This window comes from Stigmatopora argus, chromosome 1, assembly GCF_051989625.1.
Source record: "Stigmatopora argus isolate UIUO_Sarg chromosome 1, RoL_Sarg_1.0, whole genome shotgun sequence".
NCBI lineage: Eukaryota > Metazoa > Chordata > Actinopteri > Syngnathiformes > Syngnathidae > Stigmatopora > Stigmatopora argus.
The window spans coordinates 10,673,940-10,699,843 of NC_135387.1; the positions used below are offsets into that span (position 1 = coordinate 10,673,940).

Genomic DNA, 25,904 nt, shown 5'->3' on the forward strand with positions numbered 1-25,904 from the left:
GAAGACAATTCAGGTTTTAACTGTTGTTTAACCTGCTTTTCACAGGTGCCTTACCTGATGGGTGGAGCTGTGGCATGTCTGGTTTATGTAGCTTCCCTATGTTCATAGGCTAATCAAACTCACAGTCTGCTTGAATGTGTCTGAAATGAAACATTAATTTAAGAAATCCTATTGTACTTCAGCACTGTCAAGCACCATCTAATAATAATAATAATAATAATAATAATCGGACATAGGCCATGTCGTCATTACCACAACACAAAAAAGCCTACTTGTCATCACACGCAGAAACTGCGTGTGACGAAATTGATGGTGCTTCTCCATAAGCTACGTTTAATCGGCAAAAGACCTAAATAAGTGTAAGTTACGGAGTTGTAATTTGTCAATCCGCTGTTGTGGATACAGGTCGCTTACCTCTCGATTACATACAGGTCGCTTACCTCTCGATTACCGCACACTGTCTGCCACTTACCTTCCTTCAAGCCAGCTAGTAGGAGGCAGATCACCAACCAAACATCTATTCATATGCCGCAGAAGGGAATGTGTGTATGTCAGCGCGAGTTTAGATGTCTGATGGATGTGGGGAAAAAACTGTCCTTAAGCCTATTTGTCCGAGCTTTGTGGGACCTATAGCGTCTGCCAGAGGGCAGCAGCTGGAACAGATTGTGACCAGGGTGGTAAGGGTCCCCTATGATGTGCTTGGCTCTGCTGAGGTAACGCGGGCTGGCAATGTCTTCAAGTGCGGGCAGAGAGCAGCCGACAATCCTCTGGGCAGTGTTAATCACTTTCTGCATGGCCTTTTTGTCTGCCGCCGTGCTTCCAGCGTACCACACTGTGATGCCGTACGCCAGGATGCTCTCTACAGTGGTTCTATAGAAGGTTCTCAGAAGATTGGAGCCCAAGTTGTTCTTCCTGAGTACCCTGAGGAAATGGAGTCGTGTCTGAGCCTTCTTCACCACTGCCGTGGTGTTTGTAGACCATGAGAGCTTGTCCGTGACGTGGACCCCCAGGAATTTAAAGGACTGGACCCTGTCTACACATACTCCATTTATGAGGAGTGGGGCCAGATCTGTGCCGTGTTTGCGAAAGTCCAAGATTATTTCTTTAGTTTTCGTGGTGTTCAGTGTGAGATTGTTCACCGAGCACCACGAAGACAAATTGTTGACCTCATCTCTGTAAGCCGACTCATCCCCTCCTGAGATGAGTCCGACCACAGTGGTGTCGTCAGCGAATTTGATGATGGCGTTAGACTGGTGGGTGGGTGCACAGTCGTAGGTGTACAGGGAGTACAGAAGAGGACTCAGTACACAGCCTTGAGGGGAGCCAGTGCTTAGTGTAATGGAGGAAGAGAGGTGGGGACCAAGTCTAACAGTCTGTGGGCGGTTGGTCAAGAAGTCCTTTATCCAGCAGCAGATTGAAGAGGATAGTCCAAGGTGGGAGAGTTTGTCAGTCAGAATGTCCGGTTTTATGGTATTGAAGGCTGAGCTGTAGTCAATGAAGAGCATCCTCACGTAGTTCCCAGGGTGTTCCAGATGGCTCAGTGCTGCATGAAGAGCAATGGCAATAGCATCTAAGTACTGCACATTCCAGCAAATCATAACACATTGTTATTATCATTATTATTATTATTATTATTAATCTTTTTATAGTGGTGGCCCGGGGAACGAGTGGATGAATGGTCAGCACGTCAGCCTCACAGTTCTAGGGTTGTCGGTTTGATTCCAGGCTGGTCATCACTGTGTGGAGTTTGCAAGTTTACGTGGGTTTTCTCCAGGTACTCCGGTTTCCTCCCACATCCCAAATACATGCAAACGAGGGGATGAATGGTTAGCACATCGGCCTCACAGTTCTAGAGTTGTCGGTTCGATCCCAGGCGGGTCATCACTGTGTGGAGTTTGCAAGTTTGCGTGGGTTTTCTCCAGGTACTCCGGTTTCCTCCCACATCCCAAAAAAAATGCTTGGTAGGCTGGTTGAATACCAGTAGGCTGGCCAACGATTCCGGATGTTCCTCACCTGGTGCCCATTGTTAGCTGGGATAGGCTCCAGCACCCCCACGACCTGTGTAGGAATAAGCGGGTCAGAAAACAAATATTAAATGAATGAATGGGTGATTGAACAAACGAAGGAATGATTAATAGTGTGGTAATGGTGGTACGCGAGTTCCCTCTAGCGGTACGATAAAGAATCACTGCTTAATAAAATAATAACAAAATCGCTCATCAAGCAACCGGAAGGAAGTCAACATTAACTAATTTGCTTGACAGCAATAGACATTCAGTCCATTTGAACTGGGAGATGCTGCCAGCGATGCTGCAAACCCAGCTTCCCAGTCCAAATGGATCACACGAATCATCACTGCCAACCCTCCCAGTCCAAATAAAGGTTAAGATAAAATGTTAAGTAGCCTCTCGTAATAACATAACTATATTTTAATGGTAGCCATAAAAGTGGCACTTGGGGGGGCTAAAGAAAATACATTAGTAAAGTTGTTTTTGGTGTAAAACAAAAAGAATTATGGAATAAGAGCTGTATGCAAACCATTTTATAATAGGAAATGACAACGTTTTCTTTTTGTTTTTCTTGTGTTTATTATGATTTCAGTTGAGTTTATTGGCGTCTTAAAACACCGTTTGCCGCACGCACTAGAGCGTGGTGACGTCATGACTACGTCACGAAAGAGGCGGAACTAGCCCGCTCGGCTGTCACTTTTGCTGCATTAGGAAAGGTAATCTGACGACAAATGAATCTTTTGTTTTTCCACAACATATCGCAAGAGGATATACTACCATCTATTGAAACCCAGCAGGTAGGTCATTTCCTTAACAGGCGTAGTCTAAAAGGACCATCTTATGTGATTTCCCCTTTTCGACGGTGCTGCCCCTGTGTTTACATGTTAAGGAAAATGAAGTCTTCACGCAAAGTTCCTTCAGTGTTTCGTATTTTCTAAGAAAATGTTCTGTTCAAGCTTTGCATTTGCGCGATGAACTTATGCAACTGAATGGTAAAACGCGAATGAAGATATGGTGAAAGATGTTGTTCTGTGACAGGAAATGACTCAAGTCTGTAGTTTGTGCCTCCATTGTGTCAGCTCGATCGCAGACTGAGCTACATATGTAACTTAGTTAGGAATTGTTATTTTATCCTTCTAAGTCTTTATGTCTGTGTTTATTTCTGTAGCGATGATTTGCCTTTTACATCTTTTAAATGCAACACGTTTTGGCGCATGATGATGGACAGTGATCGTGTGCGCCAATCCAAAAGATGTGAGTCCAGTATACGTCAAATTTATAGATGTATCTGTGAAAATGTGTATCTTTCGGTGAGTTTCACTGCGTACATGGCATCTTTCCTAATTCCATTTAAGTCCAGTTGTGTATTTGACAGGCAGAAAATGTCATCAAAACGCCAGGCATTCTATTAACATTGTTACGACTACTCCGTTATTACTTATGTATGGAGCGTCTTTTCTAAAGCAAAGAAAAAAAATCTACTTTTTCTTCAAATAGACATGATAGCTACAGTATTCTTCCAATAAATTGGCACTAAGTAAGGTAAATATAGAATGTTTATTGTGATTGATCAACCCTGAGATGGCTGACTTTGTGACAAAACAGGCGAAAACAGCATGGGTGTGGAAAAATGACTATATTGTGGTTTTAACTGTCACTTTGGTGAGAAGAGGATGTCCTCAAAATGAGAGGTAAAAGCCAACACTGTAAACAATTTTGAAATGCCAGAAACAAAAAATATCTTGATAAATTGTCTATGTCAACATTTAGGGCCATAGCACCAAATTCTGGACCCTTTACACTCCCAACGTCAATTGGTCTCTATTTTAATTATTTATTTATTTATATATATATATATATATATATATATATATATATATATATATATACATATATACATATATACATATATATACATATATACATATATACATATATACATATATACATATATACATATATACATATATACATATATATATATATATATATATATATATATATAAACATAAACAGCTTGGTCACTTTTGGCAAACTAAACCATTTTGTACTGTCAACAAAGGGACCTTAAAATGTCTAAAATGTTGGAGCGCAGTTTTTAAGTCATTTCTCTTGATTATCAATATAAAGACATTTCCCCACTATGTAGACTTTCCCCCCAAAATTAAAAGGATGAAAAAGTATATTATGGAATAAACTAAATGGAGAAGTTAATTTTTTATCAAAATAATACTTTTCCATGATTTTTTTACTTTGACTTTTGTTTTGAAAAGGGATCTGTATTTAAAATAAATTATGACACAATCTCAACACTGAAAAATGGCCCTTGACATTAAAATAGCATTATTTACAAATATAATACCACAAGCTATTTATCATTTTCATGTTGGCAATTCAACTACACGAGTTAGAATTGAACAACATCCATGTATTCACATTATGTGCATACGTGCAGGACCAAGCCGTATGCGAGCGATACAGCATGTGTAAGTGTGTGAACGCACGCAGTAAAAATGTACTTTTTTTAGCCTATACAAACTTTGTCTGACCTTCAAGGAGAACAACCACCTCGTGTTAAATTTGTATTTAATTTGGGCCACACCGCTATAATTTCTTCTCCAAACTCTAAACTGTTGCTTGCTGAGCGCATCCATTACACTTCTGACACCTGCTTGCTTTTCTAGAAGTACACAGTTTAATCGTAAGTGTTCCAAAACAGTAATCGTTTTCGATATCGTGTTCTAAAAGAGGTAAAAAAAAATACATCTTTGGTGGGGAACGAGTTTTAATTAAAAGTCCCAATTCATTTTAAATGAAAAAAAATCATCATAATAAATTTAAAGGAGGTTTTACATGGCCTGCTTCTCCTCTGGGCCAAGGGTATTTCGGTCCACTTCCATCCCCCATCCCCTCACCCCACCACCACACCCATGACAGCATTTCCCAAAGCACATTCATATTCTGTTGCATGTATACCAGAAGGTGTACAGGATTATTGTACCTTATCATCAAATAGATGATATATAATACATGCCGCATACATATAGTTGAATAAAGATACAATTGCGCTCATGTAAAAGGTGTGTGTATCATTACAGTAAGATACAGAAATATCCTAAAGGTAACCCGATTTAAATTAAGACATTTGTAAGCTGAGGGGGGTCTCAAAGAAATACACTGGAGCACTGATACTGGATCTCTAGGGGTTTAGTCTAATGAATCATTAATGAGCATCAGGGAAACTGTGGTAGATTTTAAAAAGAACATTGAGTTAGTTGAGTGTGTGCATTTAGAGGCGGTGGTGGGGTGGGGGGTGTCCATCGCACACACGTGTCTGTAGCTGACCCTTTGAATGATTGGGTAAAAAAAAGAATAGGTGTTTGTGGTTTGGGCTAAAATGAGGTCATTATGTTTCTATACGCTGATCTAAATATTATATTCAGTAGGCAAAAGTGGTGTATAAATATTTTGCACCAAATATCCACTCTAACTGAAAAAACACGTACACTTGTATGGCCTTGAAATGTTTATTAAAATATTTCCTATTTAAGGCTTATGGGGGAGACTGTTTTTGGTGAAATGAAAGAGTTAAAAGGCTCGAGTGCCAGAGGAGGAGGAGAGGGGCTGAGACTGCAGCTGTGTCTCTGCCTCATGATGCGTTCAGCAACGTGACTTTGTTTACATCCATCGGCGAAAACGCAGGCACTCTCGAGTACATGTGGAAATTAAAGCTGGGGGCAAGACATATTAACTAACGCTGATCAATACTTCTTGTTGGCATCCGGACGGGAGGCTGATCTGCGTTCGGACATTTGGAGGAAAGTGCATCATCATGGTGTGTGTACTAGCTGCTGGAGGCCAGTTTCTTTTCACAGACATGATTTTTTTCTGCTACTGCATTCAAACAAGAAAAACACTCTTTAGCTTTCATTATAAAGTGTACCTGTCTGCTAGTAAAGTGCCTTCTTATGATTCTTTTCAAGGAAATACTCAATGTCAAAATACATACATTTACGATAACATACCACCAAATTGTGCAGCTACTGCATTCAGGTTTCATCATATAGTGTACTCGTCTGCTAGTGCAGTGCCTTATGTTTTTTTTTTTCAAGGAAATACTCAATGTCAAAATGCATACATTTACTATGTATAACACAGTGGCGGTCCGTGCATTTTCTCGTAGCGCCTTCAACGTATCAATCCAACCTTGAAAAAATATTTTATTGCTATAAAACCTCTACTGCAGCTTCAGCTGCGACACAAAAAAAATCAATAAATCAATGCACAAAAATGGGGTAAAATCCACTTCTTGGCAGCATTTCATGATTAACATTTCAGACATTAAAACCAGGCCAGGGGGGTGATTTTCCAGGGAAAAGACAGCGATGAACGGCAATGGCGTACGGGCAAACATTGCCCGAAAATGGGGTAAAATCCAGCCGAAAACAGCATTTATTGATTAAATACAAATACTGGAGATTTTTAGACATCAGAACCGGGCCCGGAGTATCATTTCCCCGGGAAAAAGACAGCGATGAACGTCTATACGTCCATACGTGAAACGGCAAAAAATGCACTAAAATGGGGTAAAATCCACTTCCTAGCAGCATTTATTGATTGAATACAAATACTGGAGCTTTTGAGACATTACAACCAGGCCAGGGGGGTGATTTCCCCGGGAAAAGACAGCGATGGACGTCAATGGCGAAACGGCAAAAATTGCACTAAAGTGATTAAATACAAACACGAGCTTAAATACAAACACTGGAACTTTTCAGATTAAAGAACCGGGCCCACAATTGAAATATTATAGCCATATTTTACTCACCAAAAATCATTTTTAACTGTACACAATATCCATCCTCCTTTCTTTCTTCCTTCTTTTCTATCGCCATCGAAGCTAATGATGAAAGTCGAGCCTGTCCTGTCATATTTCCGGCATAGTCCATCTTGAAAATGGCTTTAAATCATCACAACAATATATTTGCTTGTGCAGCTAGCTCCAAATACAGTTTGGTAGCTCTTTGTAGTCAGCGCACTGAAAGTGGCGGACACACCCTTTTCCCGGCTGTAACAGGCTTGCTAGCTTCGGAGTTGACCGCCCTTTCTTAATGATGTCCATTTTTTTCTGGAAAAGTCCATCTGGAAAATAGCTTTGTGAGCAAATCTGCAACCAAATCCATTTCCTCCGTCGGCCATTGTGGGTGGTGTTTGCGATCTCTGGCTGGCTCACTTTGGTTTGGTCCGCCTACTAGCCAATCATTGTTGGTGAAAGCGATGACGTATCCCTATGCCAGCGAAATGGCCTTGGTGTCACCAAATCGAATTCTGATTGGTTAAAGCAACAGTCTTATCGACGCTTGTTTAATGCAGCAGAGCCCGCAGAACTGATTGTGAAGGCTTTGAGGCAGATTTCTGCCCCTGGCAACAAATAATGGCTAAAATGTGATTGGTTAAATAATTCAATATGAAAACACACATCTGGAAGCAGTGCAACCAGGGGGGAAAGCAATGAAAGGAAGCTAACAGACAATTTGGAATTATTTAATAAGTATTGATGGACAAAATATAATATATGATTCAGATATTTCTTAGGCCAGCAGAGAAGGCCTTGAAGGCCCTGACGGCCCGCCACTGGTATAATATAAGACAATCATCCGCCAAAGTGTTTTCCAAGCATTCTTGTATACTAACAGCTGACATTGGAGTGTGTCATGAAACAATGGGTTATTCCCTTTTTGTAATCGAGACGAATCTGGTCCTATACAAGGGGTGAAATTGGACTCAAATGAGTCCAGGTTAGAGCTTGTTCATTGTCATTACCATGAAAAAGGCTTACAGTACAGCTGCTCCCTCTCTCTCTCAAAAGACAATATTCATGCTTTATTCTAATGAGCTCGCAGATGGCATATCTCCTCTTTTTTGTTTCATGGGCTTGGGTGGGGGCTTTTATTTTCTGAGCTTCTCAGTTTTATCTGCATGTAAGCTGTTACACCATGTTTTGATTTCAATATTGTGACCTCTTGCTGACCTCAATTCCTGTGACACATTTATTCAGTCGGTAAAAACTAAAATCATGAATAACATTGAAGATTTAAGCCCACTCATAAAGCAATTTAAGCATTTGCCAAATAAGGTGTAGGCTTGTTCATTTCTCCAAAGCTAACCCAGTAAGTAGTCCAATGACCATGTTTGGTCAACTGGACCAGTTCAAAACACACACACACACACACACACACACACACACACACACACACACACACACACACACACACACAACCACACACACACACACATGCACACACACATAAACGAGCAACTTCTACACATAATTGTAATGAGCTCTATTGTTAAAATGCAGCTTCATAAAACCAATCACATAATTGTTTAAGAGACACAAACTTCATGACTTCTAAAATAAAAAGGGGGCCTCACAATTTAAACTGCCATGGGTTTTCTTTTTTTTTAAATTCCTAATTATTATTATTATTATTAAAAAAGTGAGTGATTGATTGTAGTATTTGGAATTGACTTGTCAGCAATTATAACCTGCAGCACACCATTGACTCTTAAAAAAAAGGTATGCATTAAGAAATGAATGAATGTGGCAGTAGTCTCTGTCCAAGATTTCAATCCAGTGTAAATCCTGTACGCACGCATGACTCAGAAATGTATACACAAGCTTGAAACATGAGGCTAAATTTGGAGTGCCCTTGTATGGCAACTTTTTGGCTTACATTGACTAATTTAAGTCTTGGCCACTGAACACAGTAGTGAAACAAAGAAGTCATTAGCTTTTCATGCAATTTCTTGTAGTTTTTTGTGAGTCTATAGGTTGCCTGTATGTAACCATTGAAAGCATTTAGCAAATATACCCAAATAGCCTTTTGTACCAGGAATGTTTCAAATAAGACAGGTGGTGAATTTCAGTATGTCCAGTTGCAGATGTAGTTCTCGTGAATCAAATTAGGACAAATCAACTGCCGAGATCAGTCTAGATCAGTTCTCAGGAAGTAGGCCACAAACTATTAACCTACAAGCACAGTTTAATTGGATCCTTCTCAAATATAGGATTTTTTTTAGAATACAGCATTTCTAAAAGTAATACACTCAGTAACTAAATGAACTACATCATCTACATCAGGGGTTTCCAAACCCCACAAAGAGCTGCAGTCGGTAAGAATATCAATAACCCAGATCTTTAGTACATCCGTGTCTGTGATATCTTTTGTCCAAAAAGTTCTCCAAGCCTAGTCCAAAGTATCGCTAGGTAAAGCTAAAACATTTTGCCATCAAAGACATGATATTTGCCACATCATTGTTTTTATTTCATTGTGAAGTGGCTTAAAGGATATCTATATATATGTTTTTGTACAAATTCCAAATAAATGTGAGCTGCATGTCTCCAGCTGCTATTAGTTTCACATCTCTTTCTCTCTCTCTCTCTCTCTCTCTCTCTCTCTCTCTCTCTCTCTCTCTCTCTCTCTCTCTCTCTCTCTCTCTCTCTCTCTCTCTCACTCTCTCACTCTCTCACTCTCTCTCTCTCTCTCTCTCTCTCTCTCTCTCTATATATATATATATATATATATATTGCACTTTTTATGTCATTAATACTGCTTGATTCTCCTTAAAAGTAAAATAGTGAAGTGTTAAAATTGTATTTTTTGAAATATTTAGGTGCATTACAGTTTTTTTTAAAGAATATTTGGGAATATATATGCACTGTTATCTTATCCTCAGCTTTTACCTAAGTTCCAAAACCCTTGATGCTGAAGAGCTCATTTTTCTTTATCATGGCACATTCTACTCTTACAATGAACTATGTCTTGAACTAACGTTTTGTGAATGTCAGTTTCAGTTTGTTGACCAGATCTCCTTTTGTGGTCTGACGTGGTCCATTTTTTTCCACGGCAAGTAGACACAGAGTGGAACTATGATTCTTTATAGGCGCTCATTGCACGATGGTTATTTCCAAGCATCAGTTTAACCTCAGTAAATTAAGTTCCATTATAAACAGGAGGATTGTTCATTATTTTCTTGTGTGTCATCATGTAGAAAGGCGAATTGCTGCCATAAGAAACTCTGGCTCCTGAGAGGGACCAAGTCACATGGGAGTGTGCAACAGCTCGTGCATAAGGCTGTGTGTTCAGGCCTCCCGTCATTGCCCCCTCTTCCCGAACCAGTATGGCAGGGGGCAGAGAGCGCACTGGCCGAACCCAGAGGCCGTGGTCTGTCTATCGGGCTAACACATTCCAGTTGTCCAGTGAGATGATTGGCTTGGCCCTAGCGGGTAAGAGAATTTTTTTTCTCCTCTAGTCGACATTGGATCCGATCCTAATCCCTTGGCATTAGTGGCGTTTCATTCTCTTCATGGTAATGTTTGGAAGTTTCATATTGTGTTCCAGGAAATAGTCAAGACCCAGATGAACCTGTGCTCGAGTTCAGCATTGGTAAGGCAAAATAAAAACAAGAGATTAGTGTTGAGAAGTAATTGTTAAGTTTGTGTCTGTCTTATTGGACAGCCTGCACAGACCTGCTGATTCTCGGGCTGGATCGGAAACCAAATAGCTTTGTAGCAGTGAGCTGTACCACACCACCACAAGCCTTCTGGACTAAACACGCACAGACAGAAGTCATAGAGGTCAGACTGCTTTGTGAACCCTGAAAAAGAAAGAGTAGCTTTGATGCACATTATACACACTGTACAAAATGTTGCCATTCATCGTCTTCAGGGTACTAGCAACCCCATCTTCCTTAGCAGCATCGCCTTCTTCCAGGATTCCCACATCAACCATCAGACACAGGTTAAACTGGCTGTTTACGATGTGAAGGACCGCTCCCAGGGCACGGTGTGACATCTATGCGAGCATCCATCTCTGTTTTAACATGGAACTGAAAACACTTTTTTTGTGTCTGTTCAGATGTACATGTTGGGCTCAGCTCTTTTCCCGGTAAAAGAGTTGTTGCAGGACAAAGACCACAGATTAGAGATGGAACTCAGGTAAAGCAAACAACACATTCTTCCTCATGCAAAAATGACACTTTACTGGTTCTGGCTGGATTGGTTCAATACACAGGTCAGCAGAGAACAAGCGGGTGGGAAACATCTCTGTTTCTGCGTGGCAGATGGAAGAAAAAGCAGATCAGAGACTTGTGGTCGGCTGTTTTGCAGATAACATCAATGGGCGGGTTAGATTCTGTCGCATATGAGAATCTTTTAAAAATGACTTTTCAACATGTTGCCTCAAGCTGAGTCCCCTCATCCTCTATTGTAGACGGTGCTGCCAGTTGATGAGAGTCTAACAGAGGCGATGGGAGTACGGATCAAGTACGCATCCCTGTGCAGAGACACCCTTCTGCGTGCAGGTATGGCACTCTCGAGCAGTCTCTCAGCAGCAATCCCTCTCCACTGTCCTCCATCTGTCTCGAACACATAATAATAAATATATCCATCACATCACAAGTCAAATTATCATGCAGCGTATTGATTCTTCCCGTAATTATCAGCTATCACTTTTCATAAATAATGACCAACTTCCTGGAATAGCACACATCACAATGAAGAATTACACTTTGTCTTCAGTGTTTGGAGGCACGATGTCCAGGATGTACCGCTTTCCAACAACTGATGCCAACCACCTGCGGGTGCTCGAGCAGATGGCCGAGAGCATCTTGTCCCTTAATATCCCCAGACAGTTCGTCAAAGTATTGCTGGAGGAGGACGCAGCACGGTATAAAGACGCAAACTCTAGTGAATATGCATGAAAATGGTTTTGTTACCTATTTTTCACCCTAATTCCTGATCTTTTGTCTGGCAGTGTGAGTGAGCTAGAGGAACTGGGAGAGTTGTCACCCTGCTGGGAGAACCTACGGCGACAGATTGTCACACATTACCAAACAGTTCTAGTCTCGTACCAGGAAACACTGTCTGACCTGAGTGAACATAAAGGTTTGAACAATAATAGTAACCAGAACACATACCCCCACCAGGGCCAAACTATTATACGTACAATAATATAGACCAACACCAACATTCAGGGGCTAATTTATATTAAAGTATCAAAAAGCTGATGTTGAATTGCATGTCACTCTAACAGATTGTAGTGCTGTTGATGGTCATGAATCAAATGACATACTAAAACTGTAAATATTAATTTATCTGAGTAGTGCAACTGCAACAGAATGAAAGAAATCCATTCCTCCACTCATTATGGGTAAGCCTGAAATGGCTCAAATAGTTTGTTTGTTATGAATGCTAGGGAGTTGGGTGTTAAAACCCATCCTGTATAAAATTTAAAATATTTTTAATGGCTTATGACATTGTCTTTTGACAAGACTGGGAAACAGCTGGCAACGATCAATTGCCATGAGCTACATAAATAAGCCATGCAGACATTTTAATGTGAGTTGCAAAGAAGACACCCCTTAGATTATTGAGTAGCTCCAAAATTGCTGTATTTTTATGTCTGACATTTTAAAATTGTTTCCACCAGCAGATAATAGCTGTTCTCCCCACCTTTTTTATACAATGCTGTGATATTCTCCTGGCTACATACAATGTTGCTGATTTACAGCGGTGGTTTTGAAATGCAAAATTGTCCACTGCAATTTCAGACAACTATTCACATTGCACTTTCAAAGTTAATTAATTTGTATGTAACTTCTCCCCAAAAATATTTGTTTGATACAATCCTGTGTCTTGTTAGCATATTACTTTTCATATTTGTTTGTATAGGTGTTTAAGATCGACCGTACTACGTTGTTCAGGCCTTAGGAATCCAATCTACTGCACATATCTGGAATTTGTCATATAGATTTAACATTGCTACCCTGCCATTCACTTTAGCTGGGATAATCTCCAGCACCCCCACCACTCTAATGAGGATAAGCAGTACAAAAAAATGAATGGATGATCTCAGCAATACTCACCAAGAAATAGAGAAAAAAATCTGCTTGGTGCAAAGTAACAAATTGGATTAAATGAATGACCTTCCCCTTCCTCACTCTATCAATGCAATTTGTCAGGTAGTTTACGCGGAAAACGCAAAGCATGACTATGGACTCTGAACACCCTCTATCTGCTCCCTACTAGGTCCATCATTCAAAGCCAGCAGCCTAAAGGCCAACAAGAAGCTGGAGTTCTTGCCAACCAATCTGCATGTTCAGAGGATGAGGGTCCAGGATGATTTAGCCGTCGGTTAGGCTAAGCATACATTTGTAAAACCACTTGCTCATGCAAAGTACTTGTATTTATTTGCACCTTTGTTCCTAGAGCATACGTATGACATCATCACTGTTGGGGCGCCGGCTGCCCATTGCCAAGGGTTTAAAAATGGCGGCCTAAGGAAACTCACTCAGAAGTTTGAGGAGGCAAAGAAACAGTAAGTTCAGAGATTGTTTGCAAAAGATGTTTTCTCTTCTCTAGATCATGATGATATAGTTTTTTAGTTTGGCTGCAATCATATTTACTTTTTGTGAACTATTACATTATTCCTGCAGTTTTGTTATTACTTTTAATAGCTTTTGTTTTTGTGACTTTTGTGGTCAGCGCATATGAGGAGTTTTGGTGAGTTGATGCACTGCTTTGCTTCTTTTTTTGTGTCTGTGATTGTGGTCCAAAACAAACATCCATTAAGCCATCACTCCACGGTCCACCACAAAGCAGCACAAGTGTCTCTCTAGTTTGCTTTCAACAGTGATGTCTTATTTTTAGCAAGAGGTGTTGTAAACAATAGGCACAGAGGATAGACAATCAATTCACGCTCACCTTCAGACCAGTAGGCAATTTGGTACATTGACCTGGTTTTTAGAAAGAAACCAGGATACCCGTAGAAAACCCACACAAACAACAGTAAAGATCTGATTGTCTGTGTTTGTACTGATGCATTCTGTTGATTGTTGTGCATGAGAACTCTGTCTGTGCCTGCAAAGGAAATATTTGTACATATAATCAAGATAAGTGGAACTATTTTACATTATCTTAAGTTACAGAATAGCTCCTCCTATACATGGAGACACTACATATATACCAGGGGTCTCAAAACTTTTTTCTTCAAGCCCAAGGCTGTAGTTTGGGAATCCCTGCTATATCCATACTTATAGTGTACTGTAAAATGATTCAAATATTCTAAACAAGCAACTGACCAACCAAACGTGTCCCCTCTACAGCAGCGCCCTCTCCAGTTCCCAGTCTATCATCTTCATTCCGCAGGACGTGGTTAGAGCCAAAGAGATCATCGCCCACATCAACACCCTGAAGACACAAGTCAACTACTATGCCGAGAGGCTTTCCCGAGCTGCGAAGGACCGGTCTGCTAGCGGCCTGGAAAGGACACTTGCCATACTGGCTGATAAGGTACTTATTTGATTGACATTTCTCCATAGTTTGCTTCCTCGATGAAATAATAACATGATATTTTGGCACACAGACTCGACAGTTAGTGACCGTATGTGACTGCAAGCTGCTTGCGTCGGCCATTCAAGCCCTCAACGCAGCACGACCTGAATACATCGCCTCCAAATTGTCTCCATCCGCCGATTCAGAACAAGTAGTCCTCCGTAATGACCAGGACACACTTCTTGCTAAGTGGAGTGGCAGTAGCAGTCGCTCATCGCTGCATGTAGACTGGCATGAGGAGGAGTGGGTTTGTGACACACACAAAAAAGTGCAAAAGCATTTCACAAATATACTTTGTATATACAGTTAAATTTTAAACACATTTCTTAATTAACACACAAAGAAACACCTCAAGTCTGTATTGTTTTTTAAATGTGTGGTCCAATACACAACCAAAGAATTCAAATGGCGTACATCTGTTGCATTAGAGCCAGAATTAGATTAGAAAACGAAATTTGCATTAATCCTGCTATTACATTTGTGGCAGGCCCAGTCATTTGCATATAAATACGATACATCTGTCCATTTGATCTCAGTTCAATCCCGAGGCTATGTTTACGTAATTGCGGGCACCTCTCTGCAGGGCATGATAAGCAGGCACTGTGAATAACCTTTGTGGTATCTGCCTCTTTACGTGTGCTGTCAGGAGAAAGTGTGGCTGAATGTAGACAAGTCTCTAGAGTGCATCATCCAGCGTGTAGACAAGCTGCTCCAGAAAGAAAGAAAACCAGACAACACCATTCAAGACCGAATCAACACAGAACTTCAGGGCGCTTGCATTAAGAAGGGTAACAAATGCACATACTCATGCAACAATTAAAGGGGACATATTGTGGTAAATTAATTTTTAATCAAACTGTTTCGGAAAGTACGGTCGGCGGACCAGTGGTTAGTGCGTTGGCCTCACAGTTCTGGGGTCGAGGGTTCGATCACAGGTCGGCCCTCAGTGTATGGAATTTTCATGTGTGGGTTTTCTCTGGGTACTCTGGCTTCCTCCCACATCCCTAAAACAGGGTAGGCTGGTTGAACACTCTGAATTGCCCCTAGGTATGAGTGTGTGTTTATATTTGTCTGTCTCCTAATGCCCTGTGATTGGCTGGCCACCAATTCAGGGTGTTCCCGTCCGGTGTCGATAGTCAGCTGAGATAGGCTTCCGCGACCCTCTGGATGATAAGTGGTTCGGAAAATGAATTAAAAATGAATGTTTCGGAAATGGCCACCTGATGGTGTAAGGGTTCTCTCGCTTGACTTCGGTGCGGGTGACCGTGGGATCAATTCCCTCTTGCTGGTGGTACGACTGGGCGTGCGAACAGTTTTCTGCCTCTCTGTGTGCCCTACGGGTGACTAGCGACCAGCCTAGTGTGTAGTAAGCCTTTCGCCTGAAGTAAGCTGGGATAGGCTCCACCAACCCACGCGAGGATACGCAGTATGGAAGATGAATGAATGTTTCGGACATACCCCCCAATCATTGGTTGAATTGACTTTTTAATTGCTTACATTCAAATATTTCAGTTGTTTAGTAATTTAGTTCGCCTTAGTTCTTCAGTTCCTGCCACAAATGTTTTATTTATATATGTTCAACCTGATTCCAAATGTGGGAAGATTGCATAATATGTCTCTTTTAAGTAATCTAGCTATGACAAAATCTCAGGCCTCATTAACTTCAGCTTTTGTGGGTGTGAAAAAGGTGATGGTAAAAGACAAGCTTTCTGGATCATCCCGGGAAGTTCATCACAAGAGTTTCCATCATCATCATTATTATCATCCTCATCCTTGCCTAACCCATCATCATCTTCTTTGCCTGCCATCTCATCTGTTTGCTCTCTGAACTCTGAACAAGACAGCAGTAGGTTTATTGCACTCATGCAAGCTTTTTTTCTGTGTTGAACCTGTCACTTTCATGTAGCATTTACAGTTGTGGTCAAAAGTTTACATACACTTGTGAAGACCATAATGTCATGGCTCTCTTGACTTTCCAGTTATTTCTACAACTCTGATTTTTTTCTCTGATAGAGTGATTGGAACAGATATTTCTTTGTCACAAAAACATGCATGAAGTTTGGTTCTTTTATGAATTTATTACGGGTGAACAGAAAAAAGTGATCAACTCTGCTGGGTCAAAAATATACATACAGCAGCGCTAATATTTGGTAACATGTCAATATACATATAGGAGCGCTAATATTTGGTAACATGTCAATATACATATAGGAGCGCTAATATTTGGTAACATCTCCTTTGGCCATTTTCACTTCAATTAGGTGCTTTTGGTAGCCATCCACAAGCTTCTGGCAAGCTTCTGGTTGAATCTTTGACCACACCACTTGACAGAACTGGTGCAGTTCAGTTAAATTTGATGGCTTTCCGACATGGACTTGTTTCTTCAGCATTGTCCACAAATTCTCAATGGGGTTTAAGTCAGGACTTTGGGAAGGCCATTCGAAAACCTTAATTCTAGCCTGATTTAGCCATTCCATTACCACTTTTGATGTGTGTTTGCGGTTATTGTCCTGTTGGAACACCCAACTGTGCCCAAGACCCAATCTTCGGACTGCTGACTTTAGGTTATCTTGAAGAATTTGAAGGTAATCCTCCTTCTTCATTATCCCATTTACTCTCTGTAAAGCACCAGTTCAATTGGCAACAAAACAGCCCCACAGCATAATACTACCACCACCGTGCTTGACGGTAGGCATGGTGTACTTGGGGTTAAAGGCCTCACCTTTTCTCCTCCAAACATATTGCTGGGCATTGTGGCCAAACAGCTTGATTTTTGTTTTGTCTGACCACAGAACTTTCCTCCAGAAGGTCTTATCTTTGTCCATGTGATCAGCAGCAAACTTCAGTCGAGCCTTAAGGTGCCACTTTTGGAGCAAGGGCTTCCTTCTTGCACGGCAGCCTTTCAGTCCATGGAGATGCAAAACACGCTTGACTGTGGACACTGACACCTGTGTTCCAGCAGCTTCTAATTCTTGGTACATCTGCTTTTTGGTGATTCTCGGTTGAATCTTCACCCTCCTGACCAATTTTCTCTCAGCAGCAGGTGATAGCTTGTGTTTTCTTCCTGATCGTGGCAGTGACAAAACAGTGCCATGCACTTTATACTTACAAAAAATTGTTGCACTGTTGCTCTTGGGACCTGCAGCTGCTTTGAAATGGCTCCAAGTGACTTTCCTGACTTATTCAAGTCAAGGATTCGCTTTTTCAGATCCATGCTGAGCTCCTTTGACTTTCCCATTGTAGCGTTTGTGGGCGTTTGCATCCAATGAGCCCCATTTAAATGGCCTCAGAGAAGTCACCAGCTGTAGTCACTCATAATCACTCACAAGAAGTTAAGAGGCCATGCTATGAAGCTCATTTCACTGACACAACTTTCTAAATCACCAAAATTGCTAATTCGTGTTGCTTTGACCCAGCAGATTTGATCACTTTTTCTGTTCACCCATAATAAAGTCATAAAAGAACCAAACTTCATGAATGTTTTTTGTGACAAAGAAGTATCTGTTCCAATCACTCTATCAGAAAAAAAATCAGAGTTGTAGAAATAACTGGAAACTCAAGAGCGCCATGACATTATGTTCTTCACATGTGTATGTGAACTTTTGACCACAACTGTATCTAGTGTGCTAGCTATTAAAGTAAGTACCTTCACCTTCCAAAAATACATTGCTGTCCAAGCACCGCCAACGTAGTAGCACTGTAGGCCAAAGTGCCTATTTAAAACAGATATTATTTCCCAAAAATATTGTACATTTAATTTTAAGATAAGCTACCATAACAACATCCCTAATTTACACATTACCAGTGCACTTGAATTTAGGGGAAAATATAATATAAATAAATATGATTTTATATGATAATTACAAATTGGCTCTGAATTAATGAATAAAAAATTCTCAGCATTTGCACAATGTTTAGAAATTATTTTCAAACATCTTATGTGTATTTAGGAATATACATTTCTAAATTCATGGTAAAGGATCTTTAAAATGCTGCACTGTCAATGTGGTACATGCAGTACCGGAAGTAGGCCGATTGTATATTAAAATCTACAGCAAAACAAACCGAGATTCATTTACAGCCAAATAAATGTTTTTCAGTAACATTTAAAAATGTGTATCTGTTGTAGAAATTGTACAAGCTATCGTGCTCTGATGCATATTTTATCAGCAAAAATGCTAAACTTCCTTTGAGAAAAAAGAAGAAGAAAACAAGCACTCTTATCAATCTGACCAAGCATTGTAATCTTACTTTGCAGTTTTGGTTGTTTGAGCTAAGACGATAAGAGCCGTAATTCCCAAACCTTATAGAGCGTAGGTACATACTTTATATTTAACAAAAAAATAGCAAAAAAAAATTATATCATACCACACAACAACATTACAAATGTTAAAAAATGTTACATTTTGAAGAAAATAAAAAATTGGGCAAATGCAAGATTATTTTCCACACCAAACCCCATTATTCCTCAAGCATAGTCATTTGCTGCGGCACCTTGTTTGTACACTTTTGTTTGGACCTCAGTGTCTTAAAGTGCTCGCTAATCACGCATGTTCCATTTCGTCCGTTTTGTAGATGGAAGCCCCAACGTAGAGGAAGCCTACCCAGGTAAGAGCTTTCTGCGAGCATCACAAGCACGCTTCTTCTTCTTACCCGTTTCTGTTTCTCCTATTTTTTTTCAAACTTTGTCTTAATGTGTGGCTCCCAGGAGAGTGGAGTGAAGCCCTATACCCACTCCTCACCACGCTTACTGACTGTGTTGCCATGATGGGCGACAAGGCCAAAAGGTCAATGGTCTTTCTGCTGATGCAAGACATTGCCCCGACTATCGCCATGGACGTATCCCTACAATACCGTCGCGACGTTGTGTTCTGCCAGACCGTGAGTGTGTTGTCACTGTAACTGGATTGTACGCACAGTTACACCAGAAGTTGCTGCTTGTGTATGTGAGACAGCTCACCGCTCTGGTCTGCGGCTTCATTGTGAAACTGAGGAACTGTCTACGTGATAATGGATTCCTCCGGCAGCTTTACACCATCGGCTTGCTCGCTCAGTTTGAGTCACTGCTCAGCACTTACGGTACAATAACTAATGCAATGCTACTCAATGTGCTTGTTTTTCTGTGTGTCGGCATAGTTTATTTTACTAAAAATAGTCTATTAATATAGTATTTTAAAGTGGCGGCCCGGTGGGGCAAGTGGTTAGCGCGTCGGCCTCACAGCTCTGGGGTCCTGGGTTCAAGTGCAGGTCAGTCCGCCCGTGTGGAGTTTGCATGTTCTCCCCGGGCCTGCGTGGGTTTCCTCCGAGTAATCTGGTTTCCTCCCGCATTCTAAAAACATGCATGGTAGGCTTATTGGACACTCTAAATTGCCCCTAGGTATGGTTCTGAGTGTGCATGGTTGTCCGTCTCCTTGTGCCCTGCGATTGGCTGGCCACCGATTCAGGGTGTCCCCCGCCTCTGGCCCGAGACAGTTGGAATAGGCTCCAGCACCCTCCGCGACCCTAATGAGGATAGAGCGGTTCAGAAAATGAGATGAAAGAGATTATATTTTAAAGCGTTTGGAATGATGAAGAGTGATTTAGTTTGATTGCTGGAGGACTGAGTGTAAGATTAATTGTTATGCCATCTTTCACCATTGCATACTGTTGGAAAAGCTTAAAACTTGGTAACAGGTTTCAGTGTGACTTGTGAAAAAGGAACTGAGTTTTGGCATATGTTTTTAGGAGAGGAGCTGGCCATGTTAGAGGACATGAGTGTCGGCGTCATGGATCTGCGAAATGTTACCTTTAAGGTAGTATGCCTGTTTATTACTTCCCACCAGTGTTGGGGTTAGTTATGAAAAAAGTAATGTTTCACATTATATATAACTCTCAGCAATAATATTGCCTTACATTAATGAATTATTCCCCAAAGAAAGTATTTAGTTACATTACTAGTTATATTACATGTTACTTTTTTTCAACCTCTTCAATGTTTTTTTGCCTACTGTTAAATGCTTGTAAAGGAACTAAACATTTACTTTGCACCAGTCAATCAGTCTCGAAGGGGTCCATTTCAGAAATGTTTGGCTCCAAATGTGAGTCACATAGAATGAAAAATTTTCACCGAACTTTTGATCAACCCTAATCACAAAAGTAGGATTAGAAATAAGACAATAAGAGGGCGTGTGCGGTCGATTGGTCGTCGGTCTTTTGGTCGCCGTCTTTTGGTCGTCGGTCTTTTGGTCGCGGTCTTTTGGTCGCGGTCTTTTGGTCGCCCCGACCGCGACAACGGGCGACCAAAAGACCAGCGACCAAAAGACCGACGACCAAAACAAGGTAAAACAACACGGTCTACGCATCAATAAAAGCCAACAATGGCCATGAGCAGTTTCACTGAGCCGACGTGTGAGTGTATAAGAGTTTGTATGTATACATGCGTTGTCCCTTTAAGAAGCTACGTCAGTCAGGGTCTTAACAAGTTCTCCAACAAAAAAACAATACAAGTCCGGGAAATTTGGAGCTTTTCTTTAGCCTAATAATTACTAGGGCATTAAGTATGACTAAATAGTAATTCGCAGTTTGTATTTAGGGAATTTGAGCAACAATTTAAATGGTAATTATCAATAACCTTCCGGGCGACCAAAAGACCGGCGACCAATCGACCGTGTACCATAAGAGGGAATGTGAAGGTTAGGCATTTTGGAGACAAGTTCAGAGAGACCACACATGGATGGTTTGGACATGTCTAAAGGTGAGATAGGGACTATATCGGTAGAAGTATCTTGAGTGTGGAACTGCCAGGGAACAAGGGTAGAAGGCAACCTAAGTGTTAGGTTCAAACACCAGACATTTGTTTCACCAACCTGAAAAGAAGGAAATCACAGAGAATTTGAGTTAACTTTATTTAAAAAATGAGAGGTTCAGAGACTGCCCCTGTCACAGCCCTCCAAAAACACTCTGAAGAAAATCTCCCCTCGCCTATTCTCTTATTGTGTTTTGGGAGTGTCCAAGTTACAGGAAGTTTCAAGCTGATCACAGGAGAGATAGTTCTCTCCCAGTTACAAAAGGTTCTTTGATCATGACCATATGCCCCTTCGAGATAACATCTTTACAGTCACCCTCCTGATACCTTGCAACCCTCACACAATAGTCCAAACAGACAGGCGTCGGCCCCCCTGGGTAGTTCCTCTAAGGTGAAACTTTCCAGGGCCCAAGACATTCTCATTCTATTAACTAACATTTCAACAGTCATACCAGAATCAGGATAACTTATATAAAATAATTCCAACATAACCCTCCTGTTTATCCGGATTCTGCTATAAAATATCATCACCCATAACCTCTTCTTTTCAGATTTTCACATTACAGGATCACAAAAATAACAGAAAAAAACATTACACTCAAAATTCAATGCCATAGTCTTTAGCATCTGGGAACATGTCAGGCAGTCCAATGAACTGCATTTCCTCCTCATCCCCAGATGCGTCGGCGTCGTCGTCATCCCGTGGTTCGCCTCCAGATGTCAATAAGGCATACATTTCGGATTTGACTGGTTCTATGGCATTTGTTATTAATCTTTGACATAACGCACGAATACAGGGAATGCAACAACATCCACAAGTTGTGAGAATGGCAGCATAAACAGCGATTGACATTAAAACTGATACAACCAACTGTTTGTATCTGCCAAACATGCTACCAAATTCACCCCACATTGAGGTGTCGATTCCAGAATGTTCTTTCATCTTGCTGTTGAGGGATCGAAGGCCCTCCAGGACCTCGGTTAAACTCCCGTCAGCTGCTGTGTTGTTAGGGATGAACGTGCAGCATTGGTCGTCAAAGATGGAGGTCACGCCACCTTCCTTTGCCAGGAGCATGTCAACAGCAATTCTGTTCTGGAACGCCATCAGGAGGTCACCGACAACTGTTCATGGATGGCTGCAAACCCTTCCTCCGTCCTGTTCTGGAGTGGTGCAATTTGGTCAGCGAGTTTATACTCATCTGGTATGCCGCAGGGAACCCCGATGTTGTTGATGTAGATTGGGTCCCCGTCCAAGAGCGGACCGCTTGGCTCTGCCTTTCCAGCGTTGAGGCAGGACGTTTCCTGCACTTGTTTTCCAACTCGAGTCTCTGTGGGCGGGGCGTTCAGATACGCCCAGGCTGTCACTGACAGTCCAGTCACTGACAGTCCAGTCACTGTGATGTGGATGACAACAGCTTTCACTGTGGCTTCTGTATAGAGGTGCAAAGTCTATGGGAGGTCAGGGTTAAGTGAGGGGTGCTCGTGGCTGGTGAGTAGACGTCAGATGAGTTTCTTCACGGACAAGGGTTTTGACACCGTCCGACTTAGTCCACTCAGAGTCACCTGTCTCGAACTCTTGACCTGATGAATCGACTTTGACTTTTCAGTGATCTTTGCTGCTGTGGAGGTTGGTGAGTTGGGCCACGAATGGGTCTTCCCATCGTGGAGAGAACCAGGACTTCATTTTTATGACTCGGATCAGGATCCAGTCACCTGGCTACACCACCTCCTGCAAGATAGACAAAAAGATCACGGCCGCTTACATGTTCTTTGGATAGTTTCTCTCCTTCATCTTCCCATAAAGGAAGTTGAAATGGTCTTCCAATAACTATCTCAAAAAGTGTTAATCTCGAGCTAGTTCTACCAGTTGTTTTGCCATGTTTTGCACTATGCTGTTTGAAAAATGAGCTCCATTGTCACTCCAGATGATTCTGGAGATCCCACGTTCTTTACAGATCAATAAAATAACAAATTAAACAGTTCCTACAAAAATTTTAAAATAGGTATTTATACCTCTTCACCATACCTCCCCCCTGTTGAGACATTTATGGCTCAATTATGGAATACATTTTTGGTAGGTACGGTAGGCCTTTAGCTTTGTACAGTTCGTCTGCACTGTTCTTGAGATCGGCTCAGTTTTGTTGTTGTGTATGCTGCTGTGTTCTGTCGTGGTCTTTAACACGTGCTTAACATTCATCATTATGTTTGTGAAAATTTAAAATGCCTTATCAGTCAAAATTAAACATGCTAGCTGATATTCTATTTTGAACACTGCTTCCTTGTTAAGATCAAAACCCATATTTGTTTTTTTCCTCTTTCCTACAATTACACAAATTAACTAATCATACTAAGAATAGGAAAAATACAAAAAGCAAACCAGGCTGCTTTCTCCCCAGGAAAACAGCTTTCCCGTTCTCTGTAACAGTTTAGATTCACATCAATTAATATTCAGAAACAAAATGCACACATTTATAATTCTAAATAGAATTGAACCCAGTAAAATGTAATCACCCCTTGTTTGTCAGGGTCAATATTTTTAGCATAATTGTATCCTTTAGAGCAATTAAAGCCCATTACCTTTAAAATGCATACTAATCAAGTCCCAATTCATCTAACAATGTGTATTGCGTTGCATATTAACCTCAGTGTTTTTTTTTTCCCAAAATATCCCAAACTAGTAGTCTTATTATCCAATGTAACATTCCATTGTCTTCGGAGTTTGCAAATCATCTCCTATAAAACTTCCTTAATCAATATTTTTCAATAGTCAGGCATAAAATTAAATTCTAGTTACATTTCTATCCATTGTAGTTTCTCTTTTCTCTCTAATTGTTTACTTCAACTATATGTAAGAAGATCTAGTCACAATTGTTTACTTTAAAAATCTGTAAGAAGGTGTAGTCTCAATTGAAACGCTTTTTTATATGGAGACAATAAACCCAATATAAAAAGTTCCTTATGGCTTACAGCATTGCTCCCCGAGCAATAATCTTTCCAATCAATATTGGAGTGCTTGCCATTTTATCTGATTACGTCAAAAATTTTATCTTACCTGTCTCCTCATACGCTTCAACTGAGAGAACCTTCTTACAGAGCACAAAATGGATCCGCTATTTTCATGTCTGCTGGTTTGGTCAGGAACATTTGCACTCTCATCCCGGGTTGCTCATCATGTTTCCTGTTGAGAAATGCAATCTCCCTCTGCCAACCCAAAATGAATGCGTTTCTTTAAAGTTTTTTCTTTTATGCAGACATATGATTAGCCTCATCCTCCAATTCCAATTGCGTAGTTAATAATGGCGTTTGGTATATTCCACTAAATTAGATTTCCATATATTTTTTTTCTTTTTCGGAACGAAATATGGAAACTTTTGTCAATTCAGTCAATTATTCTGTTAACACAATTTGGATGCCATTATCACAATAAATCAATAGTACTTTGGAATTTGGTATCAAGCACTGTCTTTTCAGTGCTCCTAAATTTTGCATAGCAGATTTGTTTCTCCACTTCAAATTTCACGTTTGGAGTACTGCTGCTTTCACCATTAAAATTTCATTTGACTAAACAATTTTCCATAATTTTCATCAAAATTTGATTTCAAATTTCTAAATCATTTTCCACCTTGATATCTGATTGATTATATCTTGATGGTCGGCCAATTAGAAACACAAAAAGACAAACAATTTATCTAAATTTACCTAATAATTTGGATAAATGCCATTTCTGCATTGTTTTCATGTTTGATATCATTAATAATTTGGATGATTCTTAATACTTAAGTCTAAATCGCAAATCACTCTCATATTTCTAAAACCAATAGTTAAAGCTCTGGCTGAATTCCTATCCGCTCTAAGAAGGCAGTTTTATTTAAAATAAAAGCCATTTTCTGTGCTCACTATTACCTCAATTACAATTCAGGGAAAATAACCTTTCACTAGGCATTTCCTAATATAAATTTTAGTGTTTAATAAAAGACCCATAATTTTTACTAATATATCATAACACTATCAACTATCTCTGTCTCTCTTGTGGTAGTCTTTCCTGCCCTTTGTTTTTGGTGTGAAGGGAGCAGTAAACTGTATGCCCCCCCCCCTCTCCTTTTGTTTGCAAAGAGTCTGCTTAGCTTGAGGGGGGTCTGCATCTGTGAAGGGGGGTTTCACCACCTTTTTTATCTATCTCTCCCCTTACTTTTGTTAACCATTTGTTTTGCTACCTCCTGTTTTAGTCGTGCGCTATCATGTCGTCGCTGTGCGCGGGGAGGGTTGCCCCCGCATTCCCTGGCTATGTGGCCCTCTTTGCCGCACGACCAGCAGGCCCCCTTTCTCCCCCCTCGTCGTCGTGCTCCCCGCTTGCGTGTGGAGCCTCGCACGAGGAGAGCTGAAGAGGGACCACTGTTTTTTAACAGGCCTAATATAGTTATCTCTTCTCTTTTTTGTTTAGCTACTTTCTCAACCTCTTCTATTTGCCCTGCTATTCGCAACCACGCTTTGGTTTGATCATAACCTTGTTTTTGCATTTTACTTCGTTTTTTGTTACACGATTTTTCGATTTTTTGTTGTAGTTCACGGATATCTTTTATTATTAGTCTACCGGTGAACCCATATTTTTTTACCCAATAACGCAAGGATTCCACCGCGTCGGGATCCTCTCTATGAACTATCTTCCAGTCTTTAGACGCAAGTTCCGAGAGGAATTCCTCTTTTTTACTTGTTT

General features: G+C 40.7%; 1 protein-coding gene across 13 annotated transcripts in view; it reads left to right on the top strand.

Annotated features, from left to right (window-relative positions):
- The first annotated feature begins 2,673 nt into the window (after positions 1-2,673).
- LOC144070970 (inositol polyphosphate-4-phosphatase type I A-like) overlaps positions 2,674-25,904 on the top strand; it is a 30,961-nt gene continuing 7,730 nt past the window's right edge. For 2 of the 13 annotated variants that reach the window (XM_077595628.1, XM_077595572.1), the window contains exons 1-21: positions 2,674-2,806; positions 10,065-10,299; positions 10,415-10,459; positions 10,532-10,650; positions 10,742-10,858; positions 10,931-11,010; positions 11,087-11,198; positions 11,285-11,375; positions 11,593-11,740; positions 11,828-11,958; positions 13,102-13,206; positions 13,282-13,390; positions 13,558-13,575; positions 14,178-14,364; positions 14,438-14,653; positions 15,053-15,194; positions 16,094-16,252; positions 18,982-19,014; positions 19,115-19,287; positions 19,362-19,485; positions 20,131-20,198. In XM_077595628.1, the coding sequence (XP_077451754.1) occupies positions 10,194-10,299; positions 10,415-10,459; positions 10,532-10,650; positions 10,742-10,858; positions 10,931-11,010; positions 11,087-11,198; positions 11,285-11,375; positions 11,593-11,740; positions 11,828-11,958; positions 13,102-13,206; positions 13,282-13,390; positions 13,558-13,575; positions 14,178-14,364; positions 14,438-14,653; positions 15,053-15,194; positions 16,094-16,252; positions 18,982-19,014; positions 19,115-19,287; positions 19,362-19,485; positions 20,131-20,198 (2,283 nt within the window). In that variant the 5' untranslated portion in view covers positions 2,674-2,806; positions 10,065-10,193. Of the gene's footprint in view, positions 2,807-3,177; positions 3,264-5,246; positions 5,845-10,064; positions 10,300-10,414; positions 10,460-10,531; positions 10,651-10,741; positions 10,859-10,930; positions 11,011-11,086; positions 11,199-11,284; positions 11,376-11,592; positions 11,741-11,827; positions 11,959-13,101; positions 13,207-13,281; positions 13,391-13,557; positions 13,576-14,177; positions 14,365-14,437; positions 14,654-15,052; positions 15,195-16,093; positions 16,253-18,981; positions 19,015-19,114; positions 19,288-19,361; positions 19,486-20,130; positions 20,199-25,904 lie in introns of those variants that run through there. The other 11 variants (XM_077595656.1, XM_077595638.1, XM_077595663.1 and 8 more) reach the window with 8 other exon arrangements.